Raw genomic sequence first — 26,633 nt, 5'->3', positions numbered from 1 at the left:
TTCAATTAATTTCAATCTCAAGCATTACAATAAACCACACGAATATTTCAGTGGCTGTCTGTCACTCAGGCTGTGAGAGAATCACACACCTGACTGTGCCAGCTGTGTTGAATTTACTCTTCCCCCGCAGAGCTGATAGCTGTTCTAATTCTGGCTTTGATTTATTTTGGAAAATAATATTTTTTATGATCACTTTCTCGGCTTTTCCCCGTTGTATAACCTTTCCTGTCTGCCCTGTGTTGCCCATTTGTATGATCGGTCTTTTATTGCACTGAGTGCATGTGAAGCGCACCGTCATGAAATGCGCTTTAGAAATGAAGTGGATATTATCATTGAAATCTGTGTAACTCCGACAGGAAATTACTGCTTTTTTAGGGAAACAGTATTGAAAGGTATAAAGTTCTTAAACCTGTTCAGTTGCTGCCTGCATTCCGTTTAATTATACTAAATGTATAGTAAACCTTCGCTTTAACGGACTAACAGAGGGAACGCCATAAGTGAAAATACTTCATATGCACTTTTTTCATGAACATACAAGCTCTTTATTTCAAGGGTCGTAAATATACTACATAATCCATGCTAAAAAACACAAAAAATAAACTGCCATCGAAAGTAATTCGCGTAGCCTTACTGAGCACCTTTGATGCCTTTAAGACATATTTAAAGTGCGTGTGCACGCGCACAAGGATCAGGTACGTCATCGTTGTGACTTGTAACATTAATATACGCGCTGCAGCCGCCTGATTAAAACAGAAGTGGACTCGCATTCTTTTGCAGTTGCCAAGGCTTTATGTGGGTGAGAGTCTCTGGAAATTGCATTTATGTCCCCTAATTCAACAATAATAATACGTGTCTCATACATTCATGGAGCAAGCCAGTGGAAACCTATACAGTACAGTAGATGTTACAAGCCCTGACCAGCCTTTCGCTTCAAGATATTACTCGAAGACACATCATTTCCCTTTCAAACGTCTAGTCATCCATCCATCTTCTATCCAATTCTCCTGATTCAGGGTTGGGGTTGAACCGGAGCCCAGATTGGCAAGCAGTGGGCACAATGTGGGATACACCCCCGATGGGACACAAGTCCATCGCAGGGCAGCCACACTCATACTCACGTCAGGCCCAGTTTCTACAGAAGCCAATTAACCAGTATGCTTTACAGCTAGAGGAAACCCACTCAAACACAGACAGCACACCCATTCCAGAATTGAATTCAGGGCCCCAGCTCTGCAAGACAGCATTGCTAACCACTGCCCCATTGTCCCATCCAACCTGTAGACAATGATAGGGAAATAGCTGATGTACTAACCAAGTATTTAACTGGTATTCACGGGGATAGAAGTCAGCAATATGCCTCAGGCAGCACAAGATCAGACAGTAGAAGCACTCGAGTCAATAGTTCCCCAGAGCCTGATGGTATCTTACTAACTGGTCTCAGGGAAATGAGAGATGTTATTCAGTAGCCATTGCTGTAACTCTTCCAGCTGTCACTTAAGATGGCATTGTACCCGGGGACTGGAGAATTGCTAATATAGCACCCATCCATACAAAGAGTGAGACAACTGGACTTCGAAATAAATCCGACGGGGTGTTACCCCAGCATCCTGGCCAAATTCCCCCCTGATCTTTACCAGTCGTGAGCTGCTAATAATCCCCATCTATGAACGGGCTTCATCGCTCTGCTCTCCTCCCTACTGAGACCTGGTGTGTGGTGAGTGTACTGGCGCACTTTGGCTGCTGTCCCATCATCCAGGTGTGGGCTGCACACTGGTGATGGTGGAGGGGAGTCCCGTAAGGCACTTTGAGTGGAGTGTGCAGAAAAGAGCTATGAGCATAAGGAACTATCATATTCTCAAAATCAGATAATTATTTATCTACTATTGTGAACTAAACCTCATCAAACGTGGTTGGAAGAACAGTTTATTTGTGGAGCTTTCAAATCAAATTTCAAAGTAACAATATTAAATGATCACAGAAATACCTGTATATTCTGGTCAACTCAGCTGATGAATGCTGCTTTGCCATCAAACCTAACGTGTTCTGTGTCTCTAAAACCTGTTCGGCAACTCTCTTGCCCACTCAGATGGGACTGAGTCACAGATTCACACTTTCTTTTTTTTCACAGCTCCTTTTCCCTGCTCCGTGAAGGCACAACAGAGTCAAAACATTTCACACCAGGCAACACCTTCAAAACAAAAACTTTCAGTCTAGTGCAAAGTGTAAAAAGCACCCCCGAAACTATGTCAGCGAATACCTCACAGCAAGTTTTATTTGTACATCCAAAAACAAAGATCAATTTTTGTCACACTATATACAGATATTACATACAGTGTTTATACACATATTACATAATTTGTACACAAGAAAAATATACATAAAAATGTAAACTTTTGTATACAAAAAATACCTTAAACAAATTAAACAAGGACCAATAACAAAAGGTGACTAGATCATTATTAGCTCATCCTATTATTTTTAAAAACAGTAATACAGTACATTCAATGAGTATAGGAATTTGTAAGCCACCTTTGTCATATTCTAAGCAGTTACAAGTGCTTACAAAGCTTCTTTCCCTGCTACATGTTTAAAATATATCTGGAGGGTCATGGTTGTGGGATTAAATCGATAGTAGTGAATCTGTGCTTCCATGCTTGTGTTCTGCGGACAACAGGAGACAAAGAATTGACGCAAGAGTGCCCAACCTGGAAAAGCAGGAGCAGATATAACCAGAGCTCCTGCAGAATCTCAAGAGGTATTTTATGATCTGTATAAAGGGAAAGCTGTGGTCAGACCTGGCATAATCACAAACACACAAAAATATTCCCCCAAAATCTATTTTAATGCTTGAAATGTGTGTACATTTCAGCAATCCGTAAATCAACCTACAGTTACAAATATGATTTCAAATCACGTCCTTAATGGGGTTTTTTTTCTGAAGACGAGATGAAGAGGCACATTCCCAGCCCTCCTCCTATCCTTTCAATTGACAGTCGTATGTTGAGACTGGGATAGATTCTCACTTTTTCCCCATTTTTGCACAGGCAGAATTCTCCATGCACGATTCCAACTTATTCTGCTTTGTTCATTCCATTCCAGAGAGTTTCCGTCTCGCCCGATTCTGAACTACGCCAACTCCACTTAAGTTATTGAAAACAAAGTTGAAAACAAAATTCCAGAAAGAGGCTGGACTGAGAGGGGTAGATGTCATCCAATCAAAACCTCGGTTATATTGCAAGATGCAAGTCTGCTGCTCCTGTAAAAACGCCGCGTCTCTGCCTATAGGAGTCCCTTCATCCTAACGTGAAGTGTAAAAAAGGTATATTGGAGCACTATAAGTAAGTAAGGTGCAGTGTGAATCGTATAGAGGCTAACAAAAGGCACAAGAGTATAGCCTTTAGGTGCTGCAGCAATCAACAACACAGCATGAACTTAGAAGTAGTATTTCTCAGCAATCCAACATAATTAAAAATATTCTGCACCAATTAGTTTCATATCCAAAATGAAATAGTGCAACTTTAATCATGTGCCCATATACTGGACCAGTGATCAGACTTGCTGGAAATATCCAACTGCCACAGAAGTGACTGACATCCAGGCAGAACAAATGTACCGGTGCGTGTCTCTGTATGAACCTCTTCTCCCGCTGGGGCAATAACGACAAGACGGATGGCGATCAAAACCCTTCGAAAATTGGAAAGGACCCATAAGGTGAAGAAATATTTTGATTCTTCTTCCCCCATTTTGTTTTAATTAGCAAAAAGGGAAAACGTACTGCACTCTCTGCCCTATTCAGGCTACTCTTGGGTTGGTGGCTTATTACACTGCAGGATGGGAGCCTGTTTATTCCAATTAAGAGAGGGGTGGCATGGCAGCACAGACCAACTAGTCAAGCTAAGCAAGGGCTCTCCAAGGAAGGGAGATTTCACTGTGGCCCAATGGGATCCTCCTCTTCCAGCCTGTTATTAAGCCTCGATTTGGTAGAGTTTAATAGCTATCAAAAATACAGAACACATTCATACATAATCACAGCCATTTTGTGAACGCGCTGGTTGGACAAAATGGTAAAAAAAAAAACATACACAATCTATGGCATCCATTTAAGTTGTTAAAAGAAGATAACTTCTATTACCTCGGGACAGGGTTTTGATAGCTATTAAAATTGGTGAAAAAGATCTTCCACAAAAACATTGGCTCCATTAAGTACATTTTGCAATTGATAAAAAATAGATCTGATTTTATGTCTTTTTTTTTGGGATTTTTAAATTTTTATTAATTTTTTTCAAACTTTTATTTTTAACCATTACCACTCATGTCAACTCACCATTAAAACCCAATATTTAGAGACTGCTACTCTATAAATATATTAAATACTTATACTATTAGAATTGATAATTTTCCCGTTTCTAAAAATACTACCAAAACCCCATGTTTTACTGTGATAATAATTCTGAAAAAAATATTCAAAGCAGAAAAGGGAGTAGTTATGTCAGGTAGTCGTCTTTGTCTGTTTCAGGTCAGTTAAAGGGAACATAAAGTCTAAGCTGACATTGAAAGTTATCAAGGGCATGGCGAAATGTTATTCAAGTTTATTTCAAATGGCATACTTTGAGACTGCTTTAAATTCCACTGCTTAAATGTCCAGAATATCTTGACACTGAAACACAAATGAACCATCTAGATCAGATCTCAACCCCCGTGCAAGAATGATCTACTAGCATGAGTACTAGCATATCAATGCGATTGCTTTTTTTAGCAAGAACAGTATGCTGCAATTCTCCCTGTTCTGAACGGTTTGGGACAAATAAGATTTCCAGTGGCATTCTAACATTTTTCTGAAGGAAATTTCAAGGAAGGAACAAAAGGAAAGGGATATTACAGGGCGACCAGATGTATTGGTCAAATGAAAGCTGCATCTGGCATTTTCTTAGAAGTGTTTAATACATGAATACTCGGTCTTCCTTCAAAAATGTTTGGCTGTTATATGAGGCAGAAATCAACTTTCCCCACTTTTTAAGGTTGACCTCCTCAACCTCATACACAGTGAAAATATATTCTTTCACAAACCTGATCCCATTCCTTTATTCCTCTCTCAATACCCGCACCAACAAACAAACGCTACTTTTGCTTTATGTTCCCTTTAAGGTCACTTGTTGTGTAGATACCAGAAAGCACCATTGAGAGGACTGTACACAATTCTGAATTTTTTTTATTTGGCTATTAGGTTTTACTGGGATGTTTAACGTTAGTAGCATTTTTGGAATATCTTTGCAAATATTACAAACTGCAGTTCTTCAGACCAATGTGCTACGGTATTGAAATGTCAAGAGTATGTTATACCGATCCTGAATTGTATGATCCTATCCTGAACAAATCCGCAGTTCATAGCTAATCCGACAGCCCAAATCTATTCCACCCCTTCTATTTATCAGAAAACAGTCTGTGTTTTTGAATAGGCCTGATACAGAGTTTATTTTAAATGGACCACAATATAAAACGTGGAGCTTAAGAGAAATGTTCGAAATCGTATGCAAGAAAACTACCCATTAAAGTTTATTGCTTCAAGGAACCAGATTTACCTTAAAAACCTTTTTTTAAATTAGGGCCAAACACCTTTCCTGATATATCAGCAGCATTGCACAGAACAAGTTTAATGCACTCTGCCAGGGTCTATGGTTTGTTTAGCTTGCAAATCAATAAATCAAACTGATAAATCTATACTATGAAAACTACTGTTAAAATGGTTTGACAATATCTACGCTTAGATGACAAATTGTTTGAGGCCTCCATCATTGAGAGGGGTGTTGCACGTGCAATAAATTAACTGTAATAAAAACTAACCTGGTTCTTTATTGAAATGCTAATGTTCATGTTAACTGACTGTTTCTTGATAAATACGGGCTGCCCTTTTTTCAGGACAACCACCACATATTGCTCCCCAGAGACTTCCAGCTGTGTGCTTCTTATTTTTGCACCGTGACAACCCTCTGTCAGCTTTACTTCTGCAGAACTAGACTGCTGCTCTGGTTGCAAACAAATCAAACAGGTGGACTCACATTTGGGTACAGTAAGTTTACGCATGGGAACGTGAAAGCAACACATTTAATACGTCTTGTTTATGGGTTGCAAGACCGATACATGTACATGGATTTCACGGTCAAGTGCTACACAGAAAAATGGCCAAGTACACGGAAATATTGCCTTTATCATGAGCTGCACTGCCTGAATCTTACCCCCACAAAACAGGCCTTAAATTGGTCTGTTTCTTCAAATATTTAGACCATTATTACTGCGTGCAGGAAAATTCAAACTGATTTTCCCCTCTTTAGTCTTTCCTACATTTCCTAAAAATAATTTAAAAATGTGCATACTCAAGTAAAAATTTCTACAGATGAAATGTACAAAATTTCTTTGTGATTTTAGTGCCGATGAAGTAAAATATAGGTCTGATTGGAAGTCCCTGGTGTAAGTGTATAGGGTTACTTAACTCCTTCTGTGACTAAGCTCTTGCACAGAGAGCGCTTCACAGAGACAATTGAAACTCTTCAATTCTCTTCATACCCAGAGGTTCACTTTGTGACAATTGCAAAAGTGGAGTTTTGGTTACATTTGAAGAGAGAAAAAAAAGGGTGTTTTTTGGCACTTCAATGCCAACTGATGGCTACAGGACAATATTGTGTCACAAAGTGTAGGTGTACAGCCAGCCGGTGAATTACTGTTATTTCATCACGCTAACAGACACAAACCTAATAAAAACCACTCCAGTGAAAAGGCAGGGAGCTCTCACGTTGAGGAACATTCCACGAAATCCATGTGTTACAATGAAAAAAAACCACGAGGACATTCAACGCTGAGGTTATGCGTCGTGTTCCTGTGATGTACAAATTACCTTCTGAGGTGACCGTTAAATTCACAGCGCTGTAGTCAGAAAATAAAATATTAAGTAGGCAGTGCAGAAAACAACAATGTACCAGTTTGAGACAGTACTTAGGGGAGAAATTAATTCGAAAAGTAGGATTTTTGTATCTTCCAGGATAGTCTCTCCTCTCCTGTGATCTTGGCCTTTCTAGGTGCATTTCTGATCAGACTTGCGAAGTAGCGTATTGGAACCACAGAAGTGCATGACTTGAACGCGCTTTCAAAGAGCATGCCGGTGAGCCATTTTCTCTCTCAAGAGCGATCAAGAAACATGTTAAAACGAAGGAAAAAAAGAACTATGCCCTAGTGTGCAGCACCAAGCAGTTTTAATATCTAAATGAGTCAGATTCATCCATTCCTGGCTTTATCACACTGCTGAAAAAGGCTGTGTTTAGCCTGGTCTTCAGACAATCAAATCAAATTTGATTCAGGGCGGCTGAAGCAGTTTGGCTCAGCTGACTGCAAGTAAAACGTTTTAACAGTTAAGCCAAAAGCGAACTGTAAAACTGGCAAAGAAAATTTCATTTGCCCATGTGTTAAATTCACCTGATTCTAATTACTTTCAGGAGACTTGATGTCAGACTGGTTCGTAAGTCACTTAACTGCTTAATTCCAATAAACTTCATTTTGATCCTACAGTGCCGACTTTGTGCGTATGAGTGAGAATCAATCTATTAAAGGAGTTGGATGTACTTGCACTTTCCTATTATTAGTTGTTTTTTTTAACTGTTTCAAATATTCTCTCTGCCACAGAGTCAAAGCTCTTTGCTAAAGAACACTGAAAAGGAGTCTGTCTGATAGGAAAAACCCACTGAGAATAAATTTTTCAGCTAATATAGCAATACATTTCCCAATTTTTTTATTCTGTTTATCAGCCTTGTGCAAAACTAATCAGCTTCTTTGTATGCTGCAGGCTTTGGTAGATTTTTTCAGGAGCTGTCTGTGGGACAGTCCTTCATCTCGACGAATGATAAGACCAGGTCAGAGGTCCGTTATTCTGGTCCTGGAGGTTCTGGGTGTCTGGGGTTTTTCCAGGACTCTCTAAGGCACCAGTCCCTTAAAAAGCTGGGAGAAGCAGTTAAACAGCTAAGCCACCAGTCGGCTAATTCAGGTCGTCAAGAGCCCAGCTGAAATGACCAGCACTCCAGGATTTGAATAGAGGACCACTGGTCTAAGTGGAAAAAAATAAATAATGAAGAACACACATAACAAGAATTGCAACAAAAAAAACCCCAAATACATTCCCAAAAAAAGTGCACAATAGGTACACTACCTTAAATGGCTTTTCAATTTTGGAATGCAATTCAGCTCAAATCAAAACTGATAAACACTTTAAGCATTCTTATAATTAGTCTTTTTACACTCTGCTTCAATAAGTAATAGTTTATCATCATCTATAATATCTATAATAAAAGGGTAATATGTGCTAAAATGGTTTTATATTTTAGGTCACTTATAGATCTAACTCACAGGATTCAGATGATATTTTCTACTACATTCTGGAAATCCCCAAAACCCGATGACAATATAACCTGCCCTCCTGAAGCTTTGTTTTTCATCCATTCTAAAGGTGTTTCTTCTTTAAAATATATAACACCACTTTATAAAACCGTATGAACAAAATTAAACCTCAAAATGTTGATTTCATCTACAAGATAGGCTATAACAAAATTCTACACGGACCCTGAGCTTGGGGGAGCAGATCTCAAATAATAATTCTGAAGTTATTATTTGAATTCTTCGAAGTTACTGAGTTACTGAGATGGGGAAGATGAAAGCAGTAGCACCAGTGTTGCAGGTATATTATTCCCTGTCAATCATGTGAGCCAATGCAAACCCTTGATTGCAAAATCTAGCATGTTGATAGAAAACTCCTGAAATCAATTCTTTCAATCAGACTTTTTAAAACATTTATAAAAGATCCTTCATGTTAATATTTAGGTGCAATTAAATGAATCAGAATTAAAATGTGGATGTGAGGATCAATGCATAGCCAATGTAGAATCTGATCTCATTAATATGATTCCCCTTGTGTGGAAAGGGCTGATTCTAAATTTGCTTTTGCGGGCAAAGAGACACCTGCTGTATGTGGCATTTCAGAAAAAGACTGAAAGGCAGGGATAAGCAGGATCAAAAATAGCCATTGCACCTATATCTTTTAGTTTTAATACAAATTTAATTTAAATACAAATGCAACGATCCCTTCTAAACTCCTATTAATGGTAATATTAGATACTGAGTAGGGCTGAACTCAAGATGATAAAAACCCTTTAGCAGGGTTCAGAGCCGAACATTATGGGAAGATGCACTGTGTGTGCATTTGGGTGTGTTCTCTGGAAAAAAGCCTTATTTTAGAACAAATTAAAACTCCTTTCGCAACAATTAAAACTCAAAATTCATTAAAACTGTGCTGTAACCTTCTGCGACCCTACACTAAACAATTACACATTGTAAAAGATGAAACTTCAGCAATAAATGAATAGGAAGCAGCTACTGACAAATAGCAAAAATATGGCTTTGGTAGAGAGGAAGAAAGAGGTGTTACTATAACTCAGGGGTGGGTAACCCTGGTCTTTGAGTGCTGAGGTCCTGCAGGTTTCAGAGGGCACCTTTCAATCAGCACCTGATTAATTTCTGGAAAACACAGCTGATCTGACTTCTTATCAACTAAATGTACATTATATGTTGATATTCAATTAAGTCATGAAGGTCTGAGATGAAATGAAACCCAGAAATCAACGCAGCACTCCAGAAGCAGGGATGCCCACCCTTTCTGATTAATAAACTGGGATTTGCAGTAGAACAGGGCCCCTGAGTGTCTGTGGTATGAACGTACCAGTCTACAGTGCAGGGTGATCCTTGATACGAGAGTTTGCAGGTTTAAATTCAGACTACGTTCCTCAGCAACTGCAGCAAGAGGTTCCCAAGAGGGAGTGCAAACTTAAAGAAGTGATACACGCATTCAGTGTGTCTATGTTGGTTTGCAGCACAAAGTGGTTCTGGCAAAGCAATTTCAATTACTGTAGAAAGAAAAAAAAACTGAATTATTTAAAATGATTTATTTAAAAGATCTTTAACCGAGAAGAATACCCCCATTTAGATAAATATGCTCAGAAAATGTATAATTTCAATACGACACCCTTTCACATTATTAAAATCATTTAAAACACCAAACAATCCTAGCTTCAGATAAAGATAAACTTCTCTTTTCTTGTAATTGAACCAATCGAGTCCTACAGATATTTTTTGGCGCTTCGTCTATTCTGATCAGCTATGATGAGAAGCTCGGAAAAAAAAAACTTCTGTGCTTAGTTTTAGGTTTCAAAAGTGCATAGCTGAGAAGCAGGTACATACAATGCCAAGTTCACATTGCTGTAAGAGTCTCTCTTTAAATACCAATGATCAATTCTTTATTCAGAAGACACCAGATGCCTCCAAATGCAAGGAATGCAGTTTCTTTTTAATAGTTTTGTGTTGAAGGAATACAGTAGATATACTTAAAACAACTACAACACTACAAGACTAGTGACTTTCCACAGTCTTTCCATTGGTGTTATGCGTAACGTTTTTCACTGCACACGTGCGACTAAACCTGCACTACCCCGTATCGAACAGTGAGTCCACCTTGTGAGTTTGACTTGTTTGAAACCCCTGGCCTGCTCTCTCCGGAGCGTACTGATCGCAGCACTCACACTCACTCCCGCTACTGCGTGGGGAAGGGCGACGTCACGCTGCTGGCACTTGCGGTGCTGGCGCCCGCGACGCTGAAGCCGGTGGGGGGCGCGGTGGAGCTGTGGCTGGGCTGGACGTCCTTGGGGATGCCGCTGTGCGAGGCCAGCTGGTGGCCGAAGGCGGCGCTGAACTGCGGAAGCTGCTGCTTCGGGGGGTTAGAGGTCAGGAGGTCGTGCGGAGAGGCAGTGGAGGAGGAGGAGGAGGAGGAAGAGGACGAGGAAGGGGAGGAGGAGGACAGGGGGCCGGCCGAGGAGCCCACGGCGGCGGCCAGGCCGGCGAAGTTTGTCTGGGGCAGCGCCGAAAGGGCGGCCGAGGGCTGGAGGGTGACCGAGTGCGAGGTGGAGGGGGGCGTGGAGAGGGAGGTGGAGATCAGGTGGCCCTCGGGGCCGATGAGGTTACCGAACTGGCTGGGGTCAGCCAAGGGGAGGGGCATGTTGTTCCACGAAGGACGGGGGTTGCCCGGGACCACGCTCATGGGCACCTCCAGCTGACCCTGGAGGATAGGCGTGGGTAGGAGAGGTGCCTCTGCCTGAAAACTAGCTGCCAGTGCGCTGCCACCGCTGCCGCCGTCCCCGGAGGGGTAGGTGCCCGGGTGAGGGGAGGTGATGTGGTCGCTGTAGGGGGATGGCACGTGTTCACTGCTGTAGTGGCTGCCGTGAGGGGAAGAGTGCGAGTGCTCGCCGGCGTATTGCTGTCGGGGGGGGAGGAGCTCCTCTGGCTTGGCCAGCAGGTGGGGAGCGTGGGTCCGTGGCGAGGGGTGACCGCCCTCGTGGAGCCCGGGGAAAGGTGGCGGGAACGTCCTCTCCGTCAGGGGGCTCTGGGTGAGCAGCGGGTTGGACGAGGGAGGGGGGGCAGCGGAGGTAAGGCCGACGCTGGTGGCGGAGGGAGGGTGCGGGGGCTGAGAGGACGGCGGGGCGGGGAACTGCCCGCCCGCAGAGTGAAGCAGGTTCTCGTCCAGCTCCAGGCTGGAGAAGTTCTCGGGAGGGATGCGCCCGTTCAGCAGGTCCCCCAGCTCGCTGTTGGCCACCGCCCGCCCCAGGGAGGCGATGCCGGCGCCCGGGACGGAAGAGGCGGAGAAGACCCCCATGGCCCGGTGGTCAGCAAGGTCCTGGACAACCACAGTGTCCGGCTGGGTCAGCTCACCCATGGAGCTCAGGCACTCGAGCGAGGCCGTGTAGGAGGTCATAGCCTGCAGCGCCCGTTCCAGCTCCTCTGCCTCCTCCGTGGTAGGCAACAGCTCTCCGTTCTTACCTGCAGGGGGAACAACACGCTGCGTTTAAAGACAGCAAAGGGTCGGGAGGGGATTCTGACTCGGAGGAGTTCGGTCACAATCCCACAGATGGGAGCTTCGCACCATTGGCTCTTTGGCCAAGCCCAGACACCGGAGGTCCGAACTTGCCGCTCCTCTCGAACCGAGCAGGATCCCTATGGCAACAACCCATCGCTTGGAGGGAAAAAAACAACCTGTCTCACGACGGTCTACACCCCCCCTCAAGTTCCACAAGTCAACAAGTTTGCTGTTCAACAAAACTATTGAAAATCCCAACACAAATCACTCAGAATAGGTTTGCATACACGACCACTGCATCCACATATCAGTTACTTTCATCCCTCACATCTAAGGATAGTCATAAATGAACATTTAATATTTTATGGCCCATGCTGCTTGCGTCTTCCCCCAAAACAAAATACTGACAGGAGAATAATGTGGTCTTGTCGACTCAATAGTTAATATAAATAATGAAATAAGGAAAGGAGAAAAGACTACAACTAAACTGGTCATTGTCAGAATTACTTGGCTTCACACAATTGTTGTAACAGAAAGAATAAGGTTCTGGATCCCGAGATGAAGTTAAACAGATGACTTTACTGCATGCAAGGAACAACAGAACTGAAGTCTTGTTTCCCGCAAGAAACAACAAAACCGAAGTATTGTTCCAAGTACCGGTACAAATGTCTAGTTTATATAGCATTTTCCTGCCGCTTCTGACGTCCCTCAGTACTATGGTAAGGGGGGGGGGGTCACGGTGTTTGGCCAGTTAACAGACCCTGGCCAAATGGTCAGTTAGATTACGTCCCCAGGGGGTTTCCTACTCTGTTATCCCCTTCCTGCCATAAACTCCAGCCTTAGAAGTCTAATCTTCATGCAGAAAAGGACTTAATTAACCCCTTCTTCACCTCTTGTTTCTTTCTTCACAATGTTCTACAAAGAGTGAGTGAAATCCATGTATGGCTAGATCTGATGGAATAGTCGACTTGAATTCAGATTCACTTTTAACTCACTGAAAAATTGTAACTCATAAGCCAAACTCAACACTTGCCTACCAGCAGCTATGTACTTCTTCCTGTGTCCTTCAATGTTATCTTTTAAATGATCAAATACCTTCAAACAAATCAAAATCCTGCAGGTCGTCAGGCAACCTTGGCAAAACGTCAGAAAAATCCTCCTGATTGAGCTCAAGGTCATTTGGAATGTCTGTGATGTCATTGGTGATGTCATCAGGAAGCTCATCTGTACTCAGGTCTGGGGTTGAGGGGCTCCTATCATTAAAGGCATGGGGAAAAACAATGCTTTAGACAAAGCATTTAAAAAAAAAAGCTGCCCAACATTTGTTTCTGAATAATATTAGGTGCACAATAAATGTCATCACAGTTCATCACACTTCATAATTCATGGTATAAAACAATAAGGAAGACCAAGAGAAGAATTATGAGTTTATGCTATTTGCTCTGCTATTTGTTAACTTTCTTGGATGTCTGCAGTCACGACTTGGGTACTTTAATATCAGTTTCCATGTTCGCTATTAAATTAGTTTTTTTTTTGACAGAGTAGACATTTGCAAACTAGCAAATTTTCACAGCATACCAGTTTAATTTAGAAGAATACATAGCAGTTGCAAGAAATGAGTAGGGCTAATATGAGTGGGATGAAGAAAAATGAACAAAACCTTTTGCTAATCTGTGTTTTCCAATCCCTGAACCAAAAAGCAGCCATGTCACCCTGCAACTCACAACTGGCAACCCACTGAAGCTCAGCAGGTGTGAGCCTGGTCAGTACCTGGATGAGAGACCTCCTGGGAAAAACTAAGGTTGCTGCTGGAAGAGGTGTTAGAGGGTCCTAATTCCCCAGTATAGTGATGGGGACACTATACCGTAAACAGGAGCTGTCCTTCGGATGAGACGTAAAACCGAGGTCCTGACTCTCTGTGGTCAAAATATCAGGGCATTTCTCGAAAAGAGTAGGGGTGTAACCCCGGCGTCCTGGCCAAATTTCCCATTGGCTCTTACCAATCATGGCCTCCTAATAATCCCCATCTATGAATTGGCTTCATTACTCTGCTCTCCTCCTCACTGATAGCTGACGTGTGGTGAGCGTTCTGGCGCACTATGGCGCACTAACAGACCATCCTTAATATACTGCTACTGTCTCTGTAGATACTATTTACTTGACTATCTTCTGCGGGATGTTTAAATACCATCTCAATCAGGGCATCCTGATTATTCGCATCATCCAGGTGGGGCTGCATATTGGTGGTGGTGGAGGGGAGTCCCCATTACCTGTAAAGCGCTTTGAGTGGAGTGTCCAGAAAAGCGCTATATAAGTGTAAGCAATTATTATTATTATTTAAAAAATCTGTATGTATGCATGATCTAGTCAAACGCCAAACCCAGGCACCTCAGGTCTTGGAGAATCATGGAGGCTGGTTTACTCCACTTTAAACTCTTTCATCAGCCCTGACACAAACAACTCTGAAACATCTGCAATCTTTTGTGCCAGTTCATTGCCATTCTACTGTTATTTTGAGTAACTGCTTCTCAATGCCCAACATCTGTGACAATTCTAATTGAGCAATCAGTGCCCTGATTGAGATGGTATTTAAACATCCCGCAGAAGATAGTCAAGTAAATAGTATCTACAGAGACAGTAGCAGTATATTAAGGATGGTCTGTTATAACTCAGCTTTTTTAAGTGTCAAAATGAACAAAGTTAATTAAGTTATTTTCTTAATGAATTCATAACACTTTTTGTAATGTGTTAAAATTAATTAAAATTCAAAATCTAAATTCTCATCTACTCAAGCCAATTAAAGTGTGCTGTACCGCGAGTTTACAACATCCTCCCCAACACGATTGCTTGCCAAACTACATTACCACTGATCAAGCACATCATTCTCCCAGGTACTGTTAGGCAGAGGACTGTATGTATTGCTGAAGCTGAGCAGATATCTTGGATGGCCTGTTGTGAAGTCTTGGATTGAACTCAGCTGCCTGGATTCAGCAGCTCAGTTCCAGGTGCTGTTTCGGTTTGGCGAGTTAAAACATGTCCCTAGGTGGCGAGATCAGAGGGTGAGACTGAAGGACCCCTTTTCTACTGGTCAGCAGTGCTGAAGAAACGGTATAAGTTCGAAAAAAAACACTTCTGTGCTTAGTTTTAGGTTTCAAAAGCACACAGCTGAGAGGCAGATACAGCTCTGCGGCTAAGGATCTGCGCCTGTGGCTGGAAGGCTGCCGGTTCAAACCAGCAGAGGAATCCTACTCCGTTGGGCCCCTGAGCAAGGCCCTTAACTCCAGGGGTGCTGTATAAATGGGAGCTCTGACCCCAAGCTTCTCTCTCCCCGTCTGTGTGCCTGTGTGTCTCATGGAGAGCAAGCTGGGGTATGCAAAAAGACCAATTCCTAATGCAAGAAACTGTATATGGCTAATAAAGTGATCTTATCTTATTTGGGAGCAACTCAAATTCTCTCACAAGGATGCCAGGCAAATTCTGTAAGAAACCCAGACGTACGGTATGCATCCTCCTCTCCAGACTTTGCTGGCGTCTCTGTGAGAGCTCACCCAGCGCTGGGAGGTTGGAGCGCCAGTGCTGACCTGATGCTGGAGGCCTGTGCTGGCAGTGCAAGGCTGGAGGGCATGCCCAGGTTGCCCTGTGGCACGGCGGGGGGAATGGGCTTCTGTGGCCTACGGGGTCCTCTCCTCCTCTTCTTCTTGTGTTTTTTGGTGAGGGCTGGAGGCTTCGTCTTCTTCCTGGGTTTGCGCGGCTGCTGGTGCTGGACTCTGCGGTTGCCGTCCCCCCGCAGGAAATTATCCTGTGCCCAGGAGGGAAAAAAAAACCCCGGCATTATTTAACGCTGAACTGTAATTGTTTTATTTATGAGTAAAAGCATGCGGGCCACCAAGGAGACCGCGTATCTCGGAAAGGTAAAGTTGGTGAAGTTAATCTGAACTCAACTAGGCCCTCAGGAATAATCAACATGGAGTTAGAAAAGGAAGGTCTTCCTCAACTAATTTGCTAGAGTTCCTGGAATAAGCAACGACAGTAATGGACACAACATTGATCTATTCTAAGACCATGGTTCTTCCTAGTTTATTTCAATGGTCTAGGTTCTGGTACAGTTAGTACCAGGTACTGGTACATCTATGAATTGGCTTCATTACTCTCTGCTCTCCTCCCCACTGACAGCTGATGTGTGGTGATTAGTAAACCAGTCAGGTTTGTATTCAATACCAAAATTCGAGGATTAGAAAACATCCGTACAGGCACCATGAATGAAAACCACCATGAAAATGCTGCCGAACGGCATCATTCCTTTACCATCTTCTTCGCGTGTTCCTCGCAGAGCGGCGTCTGGTGTGTGATGTCGAAGACTGGAATGGAGCACTGCTGGCCATCGGCAAACTTGGCGGTGCAGCTGGAGAACAGCTGCTGAGACCGGTTCAGCAAGATGTCTGCAGAGAAATAGTGAAGGAAAGACTCCCAAGAGCCACCGGAATCAGGCTTGGGGCTTCCCAATCCCCTGAGGCTGCGGTGCAAACCAGATGAATTCGATGAAAACACTTCCCTGGATCCAAGGGCCCGACACAAAACTGTGATGAAATACCTACAAATTACAGTTCTAATTGAGAGAAAGGGTAGCAAATGTCCCTATGAGGACAATACCTTAGAACCCTGAAAATGGAAGTAATTCAAGTAATGTAGTGCAAGTTAACACATCATGCAAACCAGTGGTTTTTCAGTTATGCATAAAACTACAACTGGTGTGAAATTTCAGTCTCTTATTTTCGTTAAGGAAGTTAATTAATGCAGTGCTACTTCCTGGGTTTCATTTTATATACAAAAAATCGAAAGGAAGATCTTCAACTATCTGAATTAAAAAATTAAGTTTTATAGGTGATTAGTTTATATGCAATTCAATTTATATAAATACACCATTGATGGGACAGTTATAAGTTTACTTTTCAGTGCATATAATTTTTGTCATGCAATTAACCAAAACAATCTATAAAAGACAGTTAAAAGTCTGACTTTCCTTCCAACATCAAGTCATGGTCAATGTACTGATTTTAAGACATTTCCTTTGCTGATAATGCTTCTACAGATCATGTTTGTAATGCCACTTTTTAATTTCTTTTAGTTTGCTCCTTCCCTAATCTGCATCTTACTATCCTTGGCTCGCTGATATATTGATACAACAATTTGAAAACGGACATTCTGCATTTTTCAGCACGATGACGTGTCAATGGGAGACACAATATCGGAGTGGTTAGCGAAGGGGCCACACGTTCAGTTCCAGAGCTGGGGTGCTGTCTGCATGTTCATGTGGGTTTCCTCTGGGTGCTCTGGTTTCTTCACGCAGTCCAAAGACACACTAGTCTTTTATTTTCCAAGCTTATTACTGGTAGCAGGTTTTACTCTGCTGATGAGGTTATGCTGCAATAGTGTTCCTGCTCTGTACGAGAGGAACCACAGGTTCAGACGTTTGGTGTCTGTCCTTGGCCGAGGTGCCAATGGTGCGAAGCTCCCATCTGTGGGATTAGATTCTGACCACCTCTAAATCAGAATCCCTCCCCCCACACACACAAACACACAGAAAACGGCACAACACCCTCCTTTCTGCAGTGGAGGGAATAGAGTCTAATTGGCTCCTGGGAAAACTGGCCCTGGTGTGCTTGTGTCCTTCCCCTGCGATGGACTGGTGTCCCGCCCAGTGTGTGCCCCGCCTTGTGCCCCCTGCATGCTGGGATAGGCTCAGGCCTCCCCCCCCCCCCCCGCCGCAACTCTGTACTGGAGAAAGCAGCTGGCAAACGGACAGAGTGTCCAGGGCGCAGCTGGACATGCGGGCAGTGTTTCGGGTAGAAGAAATGGAAGGATACGCTGGAAACAGTGCCTGGTGAAGGGCAGCGCTCCACTGGTACACGGCTGGCCCTTAGTGTTTCCTGTGCAGATCCCCGCGTCTGCGTCCCCTCGTTCGGGTGGCCTGACACTGACGAGAGAAAACCGGAAAACAATCAGCGCTTCAAGCCAAGACACTCGCCCCATTTTTGTTTTTAAAACCGCCTGCCTGAAGTAGCTATCAGTGGTGGGTCAGTTTCTCTTTGGTTTAAAAAAAAAAAAAGAACACTTGCATTTTTTCCTGACACTACGAGACTGAGTCAGTGGGTGTAAATGCTCCCACACAGAGATTATTCCACGCAATACTGGGACAAATTTGAAATTACCTTGCAAAGGTATTCACCCCATGTCAACAATATTACTTTTTGACTGAATTACAAGTGTTCCTTTGCTTTTTATGCAAAGCTATAATGATCAAACTGGAGTTGTGTTATATGTTAAATACATGCAATGACAAACAAAGGGAAATGTACTTACTTCATATATATTCATCCCCCTAAGTCAGTACTTATTGGAAGCATCAATTACTGCTGTCAATATTTTTTGGAAGATCTGTACCAGCTTTGCATAGAGGATTGGATGTATGCTACACATACATATCTACAGTGTATCGCATCCAAAGTCTTGTGTCACATCAGCTCTCTGTAAGCACCAGGATATTGTCACCCTATGAACATTTTTGACAATTACTCAATATCTTTCAGAGGGAACAGGTGAATCTACTCTAAAGTCAAGTTTTGTTAACTATAATCAGACCGTTACACCAACTGAATGACACATCAAATATGCTTTTGCATCTGAACTGAGCTAAAGGCTGCCTTAGCAAAGCAATTGGATAATACTGCGATGGGAAATCTAAATCTAATTGCCTATTACTTCCATACTGTCAGCATTTTCTACCTTTATCAGTTTAGAATAGTCTAGATTAAAAGCTCAAGCACAAACAGTAAAATAATAAATATTTCAGGGGGGTGAGTACTTTTACAAGCGTCTGTATGTATTTTAAACTTTCCCTTTTTTATGATGAGAATAAAGTTGTGTTTTTGTAAGCTTTTTAAAATGTTATCTTAAACTTTTTATTTAGGATAGAAATTTGGAGTAGCACCACCAAATTGTGCTTCTAGCAGATAGAACTTCACCCTTCTTAAAAATACAAGTTTATTTTTTAAGGAGGCTAAATCCTTTTTTCAGCTGTACAATCCAATGTACGTTTCTTGAGAGATCCCTGTATAGATGTTTTATTAACGGAGCAAGACAATAAAATAATGACTGTGATATAGACAGGTACAGTACCCTCCTTCAAAGAAAACTGCAACCCACCTGGCAGAAATATCTAGTGTGGGGCAAACGCTTACAAGTAAGCAAAACACCAAATCTCCCACAACTGCCCCCATAGCACCATGGAACCTTACTATAGAAACCTGCCAGAAATAATACTGTAGCACAAGGATTCAGTGCTGCCGTGGGAGGTCAAGTAGTGTCAGTGGAAAGATACCATCTTTTAGCTTTATGTCACTGCAGAGTACAAAAGAGCTGAGTTACAGGCAGCTGTAAACTCCACTATTACTAGTTCATAACTTCATAATGGCCAACAGTTCAGCAGATGTAGTGACATTTTGGGTTTGATTTTGAGTTCTTTTGATTTTTAGCCACAAATTTTCATAACATTTAGTCCCAGAGACTGTGCAGGCCATGCGATACACGGAATATTATTGTCTCATATAAAGTCAGTTACGACGAAGGTTCTGTGGACAGGTGCGTTATCATCTTGAAATGCTTTTGAAGCATTGAAGGGCTTTTTATAAGCTTTTTAATCTTGGTGGTCAATTCTTTAGATTATCGCCCCATCTCGTTATTATAATGTGTAGCAGACAAACTGTTTACAAACAGATGCTAAATTGTATGACATCACTACACTAAAATGTGTGTGAAATATTGGGGGAAGTCTCAAAGCTGCTGTTACGTGTTTTGCTGTGATTTTTGGCGGAAATGTTGCATGCCGCCATTTTGAATTTTCGCAAATACTTTTGCTATAGTGCTGAAGCTTTGTTTCAATCCAGAGTCATTTTCTAGAAAAAGACTGATACATTTTGAAATGATCAATCAAGGGAAATACAATTCACTTGAATGTCTGGCCATGTTTCAGGAAAGCAGAGTAAATTAATATACAAGGAAAATCACAGTAAGAGTAAAAAAAGGCCAGATTATTTTATTGCCTAAGTAAGGGAAGGTGGTATTATTTTTCCCTCACACCTTTCTTCAAGAACAAATGATTTTATTTTAGTAGAACTACAAACTGTATTTAGTTATAGGTCTGGTAAGCAAACATGCAATTTCTGTGGACTGTGTCCCTTAAAAGCATATAGGTCACATATTTCACCTGAGCTGCCATAAACCCAAGCCTCGACTTAAATGGACAAATCGAACCCTTCTCTCTGCACCAGAAATAACTTACAGATGGAGTGCTTTAAAAGTGTGAAACAATCATTAGATCTCTAGGGGGAAAAAAATGGCCAATAGTTTCGAATTAAGCCGGCTATTTAGAATACAACTCAAACAGAAACTCAGATGGCATGGCGGCTGTGAAGGGCCAGAGTCTGATGCTTTCTCGGAGTTGTTAATTCTACGACCTGGGGGGAGCGGAAGTCTACCTGTTCTGTGTGTGAGTGGCCATGCGCAGCTCCTGAATCAGCTGTCCTGCGCAGTCAGGGTCTTTGCTAGCAGCGTGGAGCAGGGCCTTCTGGAAAGCATAGCGGCATCTCTTCTGGCGCGTCGCCGCCCTCTCCAGGCGACACAGGTGCTTGTACTTCTGCTGCAGGTAAGTGCAAAGGCGGGCCAGCCTGTTGTTTCTCGAAGCCCCGATATCATCAGAGCTGCGGGTCATCAAAGCCAAGACGGTAGTTAGACAACACAGCGGACGGCCGCGGCAGACAAAAAGATCTCCTTTGCAAAAACAAAAAAATTCTGGGCCGAAACGTTCTCTGATAAAAAACAGTCAGATGAGATCAATGGATTAACATGGGATTTGCAGGTGGATATGAACTCATGACCAAAGGGAATTGGACTAACAGAAATCAGGTGTTTCAAACAGCCAAAATCTAGTTTTAAATAAGTATTGCTTAAATGTTGTTTGCTCAAAAATTTATACAACAGTTACCAAAAAAATGTTCCATCCCCATCATCACTCTACCTTGCACTTGTTCTGTTCAACAGCAAGGGGCCACTGATGTGATTAAAATAATCTCACAATACACATTTATTATCGATTATACAAATACATCATGTATATTACAGACATACTATTAATACTATATCATTTTGCTGAAGCTTGTGTCATAAGCACCATACACACATATGCCTTCATATAGCTCCGTCTTTTACTAAAGCACAACAGCAGTATCCTTACAGGTCTGACTCCGGTGCTCCAACCAAGCTAAGAGGGCAATAGCTTCCAACTAGAGCTCTAGCCTGAACTACATTTGCCAAGAAGCAGTGAGGAATGATCTGCCCTCCTGAGTCATCTGACCACTTGGAAGAAGATAACTGAACAGGCGACAAGTAAAGACCAAGAAGCATAAGTCAGCCGTCAACCTCTGCTATCCAAAAAGAGGGCTGAGCCTTCATTGTGATCTGCACCAGAGGGAGAGTGGAGTATGGCAGTAACCTACCAAAACAGATTGGAGACATATCGTGATTTTTTCTGGGGTTCAGGGTTCTGGGATATTGGGTTGTGGTACTGATAAGCATCTTAGCTACCTGGTTATTTATGGACATAGTTTAGTGAAGTAGATTTCTCAGAGCTCAAAGACGAGCCTGGGTTTTGTTTAGTGTTTACCTCGTTGAATAAACAGCACTGTTCTTTACCTTACAGCTGTGTACATGTGTCAGATATCCATCTATAAAAATATTACTACTATGGCTACCGGCTCCCTCTAGTGCCACATTATTTTAGTTGAACATATGACTACGTAGGTGAAAAGGCACAATACCTTTGTGATCTTGATGCAAAACAATTAAAACAACAGATATTGTATAATAAATAAACACAGGCTCTTTAAGTACACAAGCATGGTACAAAAACTGCTTAAGATTTTTCCCATCAAATACTATAGCTCAGTGTCAATGTTTCACTCACAAAGGCTATCTGCAATGGACATGGCTCTGACAGCGATGTGATCTGTGGACTGTACTGTTCAACTTTAGATGTCAGGGCTGTATCTATGGGTTAATTTATTCTGTTTAGTCTGGAAGTTGAAATCTAGACTACACAGCTTTGTTTTAAACAAACATGAGAAACTTCACGATCGGGAATGGCGATAAGAAACACTTACTTGTCCTGTGAATACCTTTCCCGTAATCTCCAAGCATACTGATACGGCAGTAACCTCTCCACCTCCTCATCATCCTCCGCACTGTCTTCAGACCAGTCCAGTCCTGTGGGAAGATGTTCATAGGCACACGGTTAGAAAACTACCTCTTTACTCTGTAACCTCCAGTCTTCGGCTGCTGAGAGTCAGCTGTAGCAATGGGATTGTTGCAACACATTGAAAGTCTTTGAAAAACTCTAAACTAACACAAAACTAAGAAGGAGCGTAGAGGATCTTTTCTAAGACCGCTTTAACTTCATTTACATAAATGTGCATCTGCATAAGCGATTAGGGTTAATAAACTCTTAAATTCAGGTAATCCCAGTGCTACAGTTTAAACTCTAGCTTGTTCTGCTACGTGTACACAAATATAAAGAAGGCAGTTAATAGTATAATAACTCTAATTTGTATCTACAAAAAGTTTATGCAAAAAAAAATTAAATTCGACATCTGTGCCATATACTCAGTTGAACAGAATCAGCTCAACATGAGCTGCCTTTATTCGTGACTTCTAAAAAGTTTTTAACAAACAAAAAACATTGCATCACTGTGCTTCTGCATAATTCTACAAATAACTCAAATACACACGCCTGAATCATCATTTCCTGTTTTTCTGAGTTTCACTGAGTGGGTGCAACGAACACTGGCTTCTGCCAGTCTTCTGCTTCCTGTGTTTAACAATGCTTGCTTTTTAAAACTTATTTTTAACACCACAGCATGTGGGAGGGGCAGTAAACACACAGCAGTCCATTTTACACTATTTACAAGCCAGCTCCATCTTAAAGTTAACGTCAAATTTCTTCTCATATGAAACAAAAAACATGGATATTTGAGAACAATAGTTTATGCTATACAGCTATTTATCATCATGAAATTTCTCTGAATTTTGAAGTTTTTTTAAACAGTGTGAAGACTATGTGACTTCCCCAAGCGACAACTGTGGAGTGTTCTTTCAGCCCTTGAGTTGGCTAACAATTGACTGAGGTCTGATTATGTTCCTCTTAAATTTTTAACAGCTTCTGACTTTTTTTACTTCTCCGGAATGTCGATGTTCAGTTCGTGCATTTGCTGTCACCCCATGACAAGTAAGGAGGTCTTATCATCACTCTGAAGTACAAAACAGGCAATTCTGCTTTAAAACCTAAAAACATTGTTTACAAAAAGTAGTACCCAACCCACAGTGGGACAGGTTTTAGAACTATTCCATTTGTTTTAGCAGCTCTAATAGCAACCTTTTGTACCACAACCAGTCCTAGTTTCCAACTCCCTCTCCCAACACCCGTTTTGAACGTGACTAGATCATGAAAATAATTAATCAGTCACTATCCCTTTACTTTAGCTCTGCACCTCAGAGTTCATATGCAACACAGGAATATGAAATGAGCATCACACTCCAAGACTGCTCAAAGGTTACATCCCAGGAAGAGGCCTTCTTAATGTTTTCTATTACTATTTCCAACTAAAAATTCAAACATGTTTAAAATTCAAACATGAAATCTGTCTTTTACTCTATGGGTCTGCCACACAGAGACAAGTAGTGAGCTACATAATTATTGCAAGGGCTTACATGAAGTGAAGACTTCATCACTTTTATCACCTATACTACCCTCAGTTTTTTCTGGGACAATTAATGTCTCTCAGTTAAAGTTATTTTACACTAAAACTTTGAGGCAGACTACCTAAGCTACACCTTTAACATCACAACAGCCAGGGTAATATTACAGACAGGGAAGCAGTACCTTCATAATTACACATGTTCTCTACTAATTAGGGATTCCTCAATTCCTCTGTTCCTCTTTGGCTAGTTCTGTTAAACTGAAGCTCTAACATTATCATATTCAAAGTAAAAGGAAGAACTTGTGTGTCACCTAGGAGGAAACCACAATGCTCCACTTGACACAGACAATGGGAGGGAGAACAATATCTAGATGAAAGCTCATATTAGCAGCACATGGAGCTTATAATAACAATAATCCTTACACTTATACAGAGCTTTTCTGGACACCCCACTCAAAGCGCTTTACAGGTAATGGGGACTCCCCTCCACCACCACCAATGTGTAGCATCCACCTGGATGATGAGACAGCAGCCATAGTGCACCAGTACACTCAAAACACACCAGCTATCAGTGGGGAGGAGAGCAGAGTGATGAAGCCAGTTCATAGATGGGGATTATTAGGAGGCCACGATTGGTAAAGGCCAGGGAGAAATTTGGCCAGGACACCGGGGTAACACCCCTACTCTTTTTGAGAAATGCCCTGGGATTTTTAATGAACACAGTGAGTCAGGACCTTGGTTTTACGTCTCATCCGAAGGACGGCGCCTTTATACAGTGTAGTGTCCCCGTCACTATACTGGGGCATTAGGACCCACACAGACAGCGGAGTGCATGCCCCCTACTGGCCCCACTAACACCTCTTCCAGCAGTAATCTTAGCTTTTCCCAGGAGGGCTCCCATTAAGGTACTGACCGGGCTCAAACTTAAAGACACACAAGCATGGAGCACCTTTGACTTTCTACGATTCTACATTTGAACAAAATATAAAATAGTCCAGACTAGTGCTCCTAACACTGCAGGGGGCCACCAGCCCAATACAAGTCATACAGATGTGCATCAAGAGAAATGGAAAACATTTTGCATGAAAGCTGGGGAAGTCACTATGTTGGATTTTTTAAGTTTGGAAACATTTTATGTTTTCATTGCCATAAGATTACATTACAGTTAACATAATGTCGGTTAACAGACTCCGTTGTTTAACTATATATTCAAAATGCCTCTGTGAAAGTGTCTAACAGTTATATTCTTACTTCCTTTAGCACACAATATGCTGTAACCACCAAAGAGGCCACGGTAAGAATTACATAACATAACTTAAGGGATTATAATTATGCCAATTCCTTGCTCTTCCACGAAATCAAACAGTCAACCGACTGTGGTTAACAAAGAGTTCATTTAAAGCCAATAAAACCTTTGAAACAGGAAAACCCTTAACGTAAAGGTGAGATGAAAGATTTTGAAAGTGACTCACTTTTAATGTAAAGCTGAAACGCAATCCATAAACATTCAAGTAATTTACCATGAAAAAATGCCTCTTGTTCAAATGGATTCTGGTAAATGGGGAACAGTTCCCGTGGTAAGTTCAAAAACAGAGGTTTTACAGTAAAGTTACTGGACTTCGCTTTCATGGTCTTGGGATTGCTGGCTATGCCAGCAGCCATATCACCCTGCAACTTACAACTGGCAACCCACTGAAGCTCAGCAGGTGTGAGCCTGGTCAGTACCTGGATGGGAGACCTCCTGGGAAAAACTAAGGTTGCTGCTGGAAGAGGTGTTAGTGGGGCCAGTAGGGGGTGCCTACCCTGGGGTCCATGTGGGTCCTAATGCCCCAGTATAGTGACGGGGGCACTATACTGTAAACAGGCGCCGTCCTTCGGATGAGACGTAAAACCAAGGTCCTGACTCTCTGTGGTCATTAAAAATCGCAGGGTGTTTCTCAAAAAGAGTAGGGGTGTAACCCCGGCGTCCTGGCCAAATTTCCCATTGGCCTTTACCAATCATGGCCTCCTAATAATCCCCATCTATGAATTGGCTACATTACTCTGCTCTCCTCCCCACTGATAGCTGATGTGTGGTGAGCGTTCTGGCGCACTATGGCTGCCGTCGCATCATCCAGGTGGGGCTGCACATTGGTGGTGGAGGGGAGTTCCCATTACCTGTAAAGCGCTTTGAGTGGAGTGTCCAGAAAACCACTATATAAGTGTAAGCAATTATTATTATTATTATTATTATTATTATTATTATTATTTAATGGACAAAATCATCTACAAGGGAATTTTGTCAGTAAAATCAGAAATACCATTCTTTCCCTGTAATAACGGAGACAGTAAAAATGAAAAAATAATATTTTGTACAATATAATTAAGTAAGCCTGAAAGGAATGAAGAGCAGGGCAGTTGGTATAGGGTGTAGCAAAGGAACAAGTAATAGGTTTATTTCATGCTGAATAGAGAAGAAAAAAAACAAAGTTTCGGCCGTGGAGCTTTCTTTGGGTGTAGGCAGAATGTATGTTGATTGTTTTGTTTCCTTACGGGCCATGCCAGTGCTGAGTGTGTCTGTCATAGTGTCACTGGTCATCTGTTGTACCACAGACACAGTTCAAGTAAAGAAAATTAACTTTATGAAATGAGGTGGTTACTACTGTGGAAACAGCCCTGCTTTGGTGAATTGCTTAGAATGGGTACTTTTTGTGCTTTGCATACTTCAGCATTTTCTTTTTACAAAAACAGCCATTTTAAAATATAGACTAAAATGCAAACAAAGTAAAAAAAACTCTGTAAAATGCATAAATACTAAAACAACCACGAAAATTCAAGAATATGAGTGGTTCCCTACAGGCAACTGCTTACGATGGGAGCTGTTTGCGTTTTGTATCCTTTAGTGCAGT

The 26,633-nt window shown here is 42.0% G+C and overlaps 1 protein-coding gene across 4 annotated transcripts in view; it reads right to left on the bottom strand.

The window, feature by feature from the left end:
- Positions 1 to 2,246: 2,246 nt before the first annotated feature.
- ino80db (INO80 complex subunit Db) overlaps positions 2,247 to 26,633 on the bottom strand; it is a 49,415-nt gene continuing 25,028 nt past the window's right edge. For all 4 annotated transcript variants that reach the window (XM_088606820.1, XM_088606819.1, XM_088606821.1 and 1 more), the window contains exons 4-10: positions 22,153 to 22,255; positions 20,473 to 20,694; positions 17,803 to 17,912; positions 16,244 to 16,377; positions 15,520 to 15,737; positions 13,034 to 13,191; positions 2,247 to 11,901 (exon numbers count right to left, since the gene is read on the bottom strand). In XM_088606820.1, coding sequence (XP_088462946.1) covers positions 10,622 to 11,901; positions 13,034 to 13,191; positions 15,520 to 15,737; positions 16,244 to 16,377; positions 17,803 to 17,912; positions 20,473 to 20,694; positions 22,153 to 22,255 — 2,225 coding nt within the window. In that variant the 3' untranslated portion in view covers positions 2,247 to 10,621. The remainder of the gene's footprint in view (positions 11,902 to 13,033; positions 13,192 to 15,519; positions 15,738 to 16,243; positions 16,378 to 17,802; positions 17,913 to 20,472; positions 20,695 to 22,152; positions 22,256 to 26,633) is intronic.

Source organism: Lepisosteus platostomus, chromosome 14 (assembly GCF_059453375.1).
Source record: "Lepisosteus platostomus isolate fLepPlt1 chromosome 14, fLepPlt1.hap1, whole genome shotgun sequence".
NCBI lineage: Eukaryota > Metazoa > Chordata > Actinopteri > Semionotiformes > Lepisosteidae > Lepisosteus > Lepisosteus platostomus.
The sequence above is the reverse complement of the archived record's forward strand: the minus strand, read 5'-3'. Positions and strand labels throughout refer to the sequence as shown.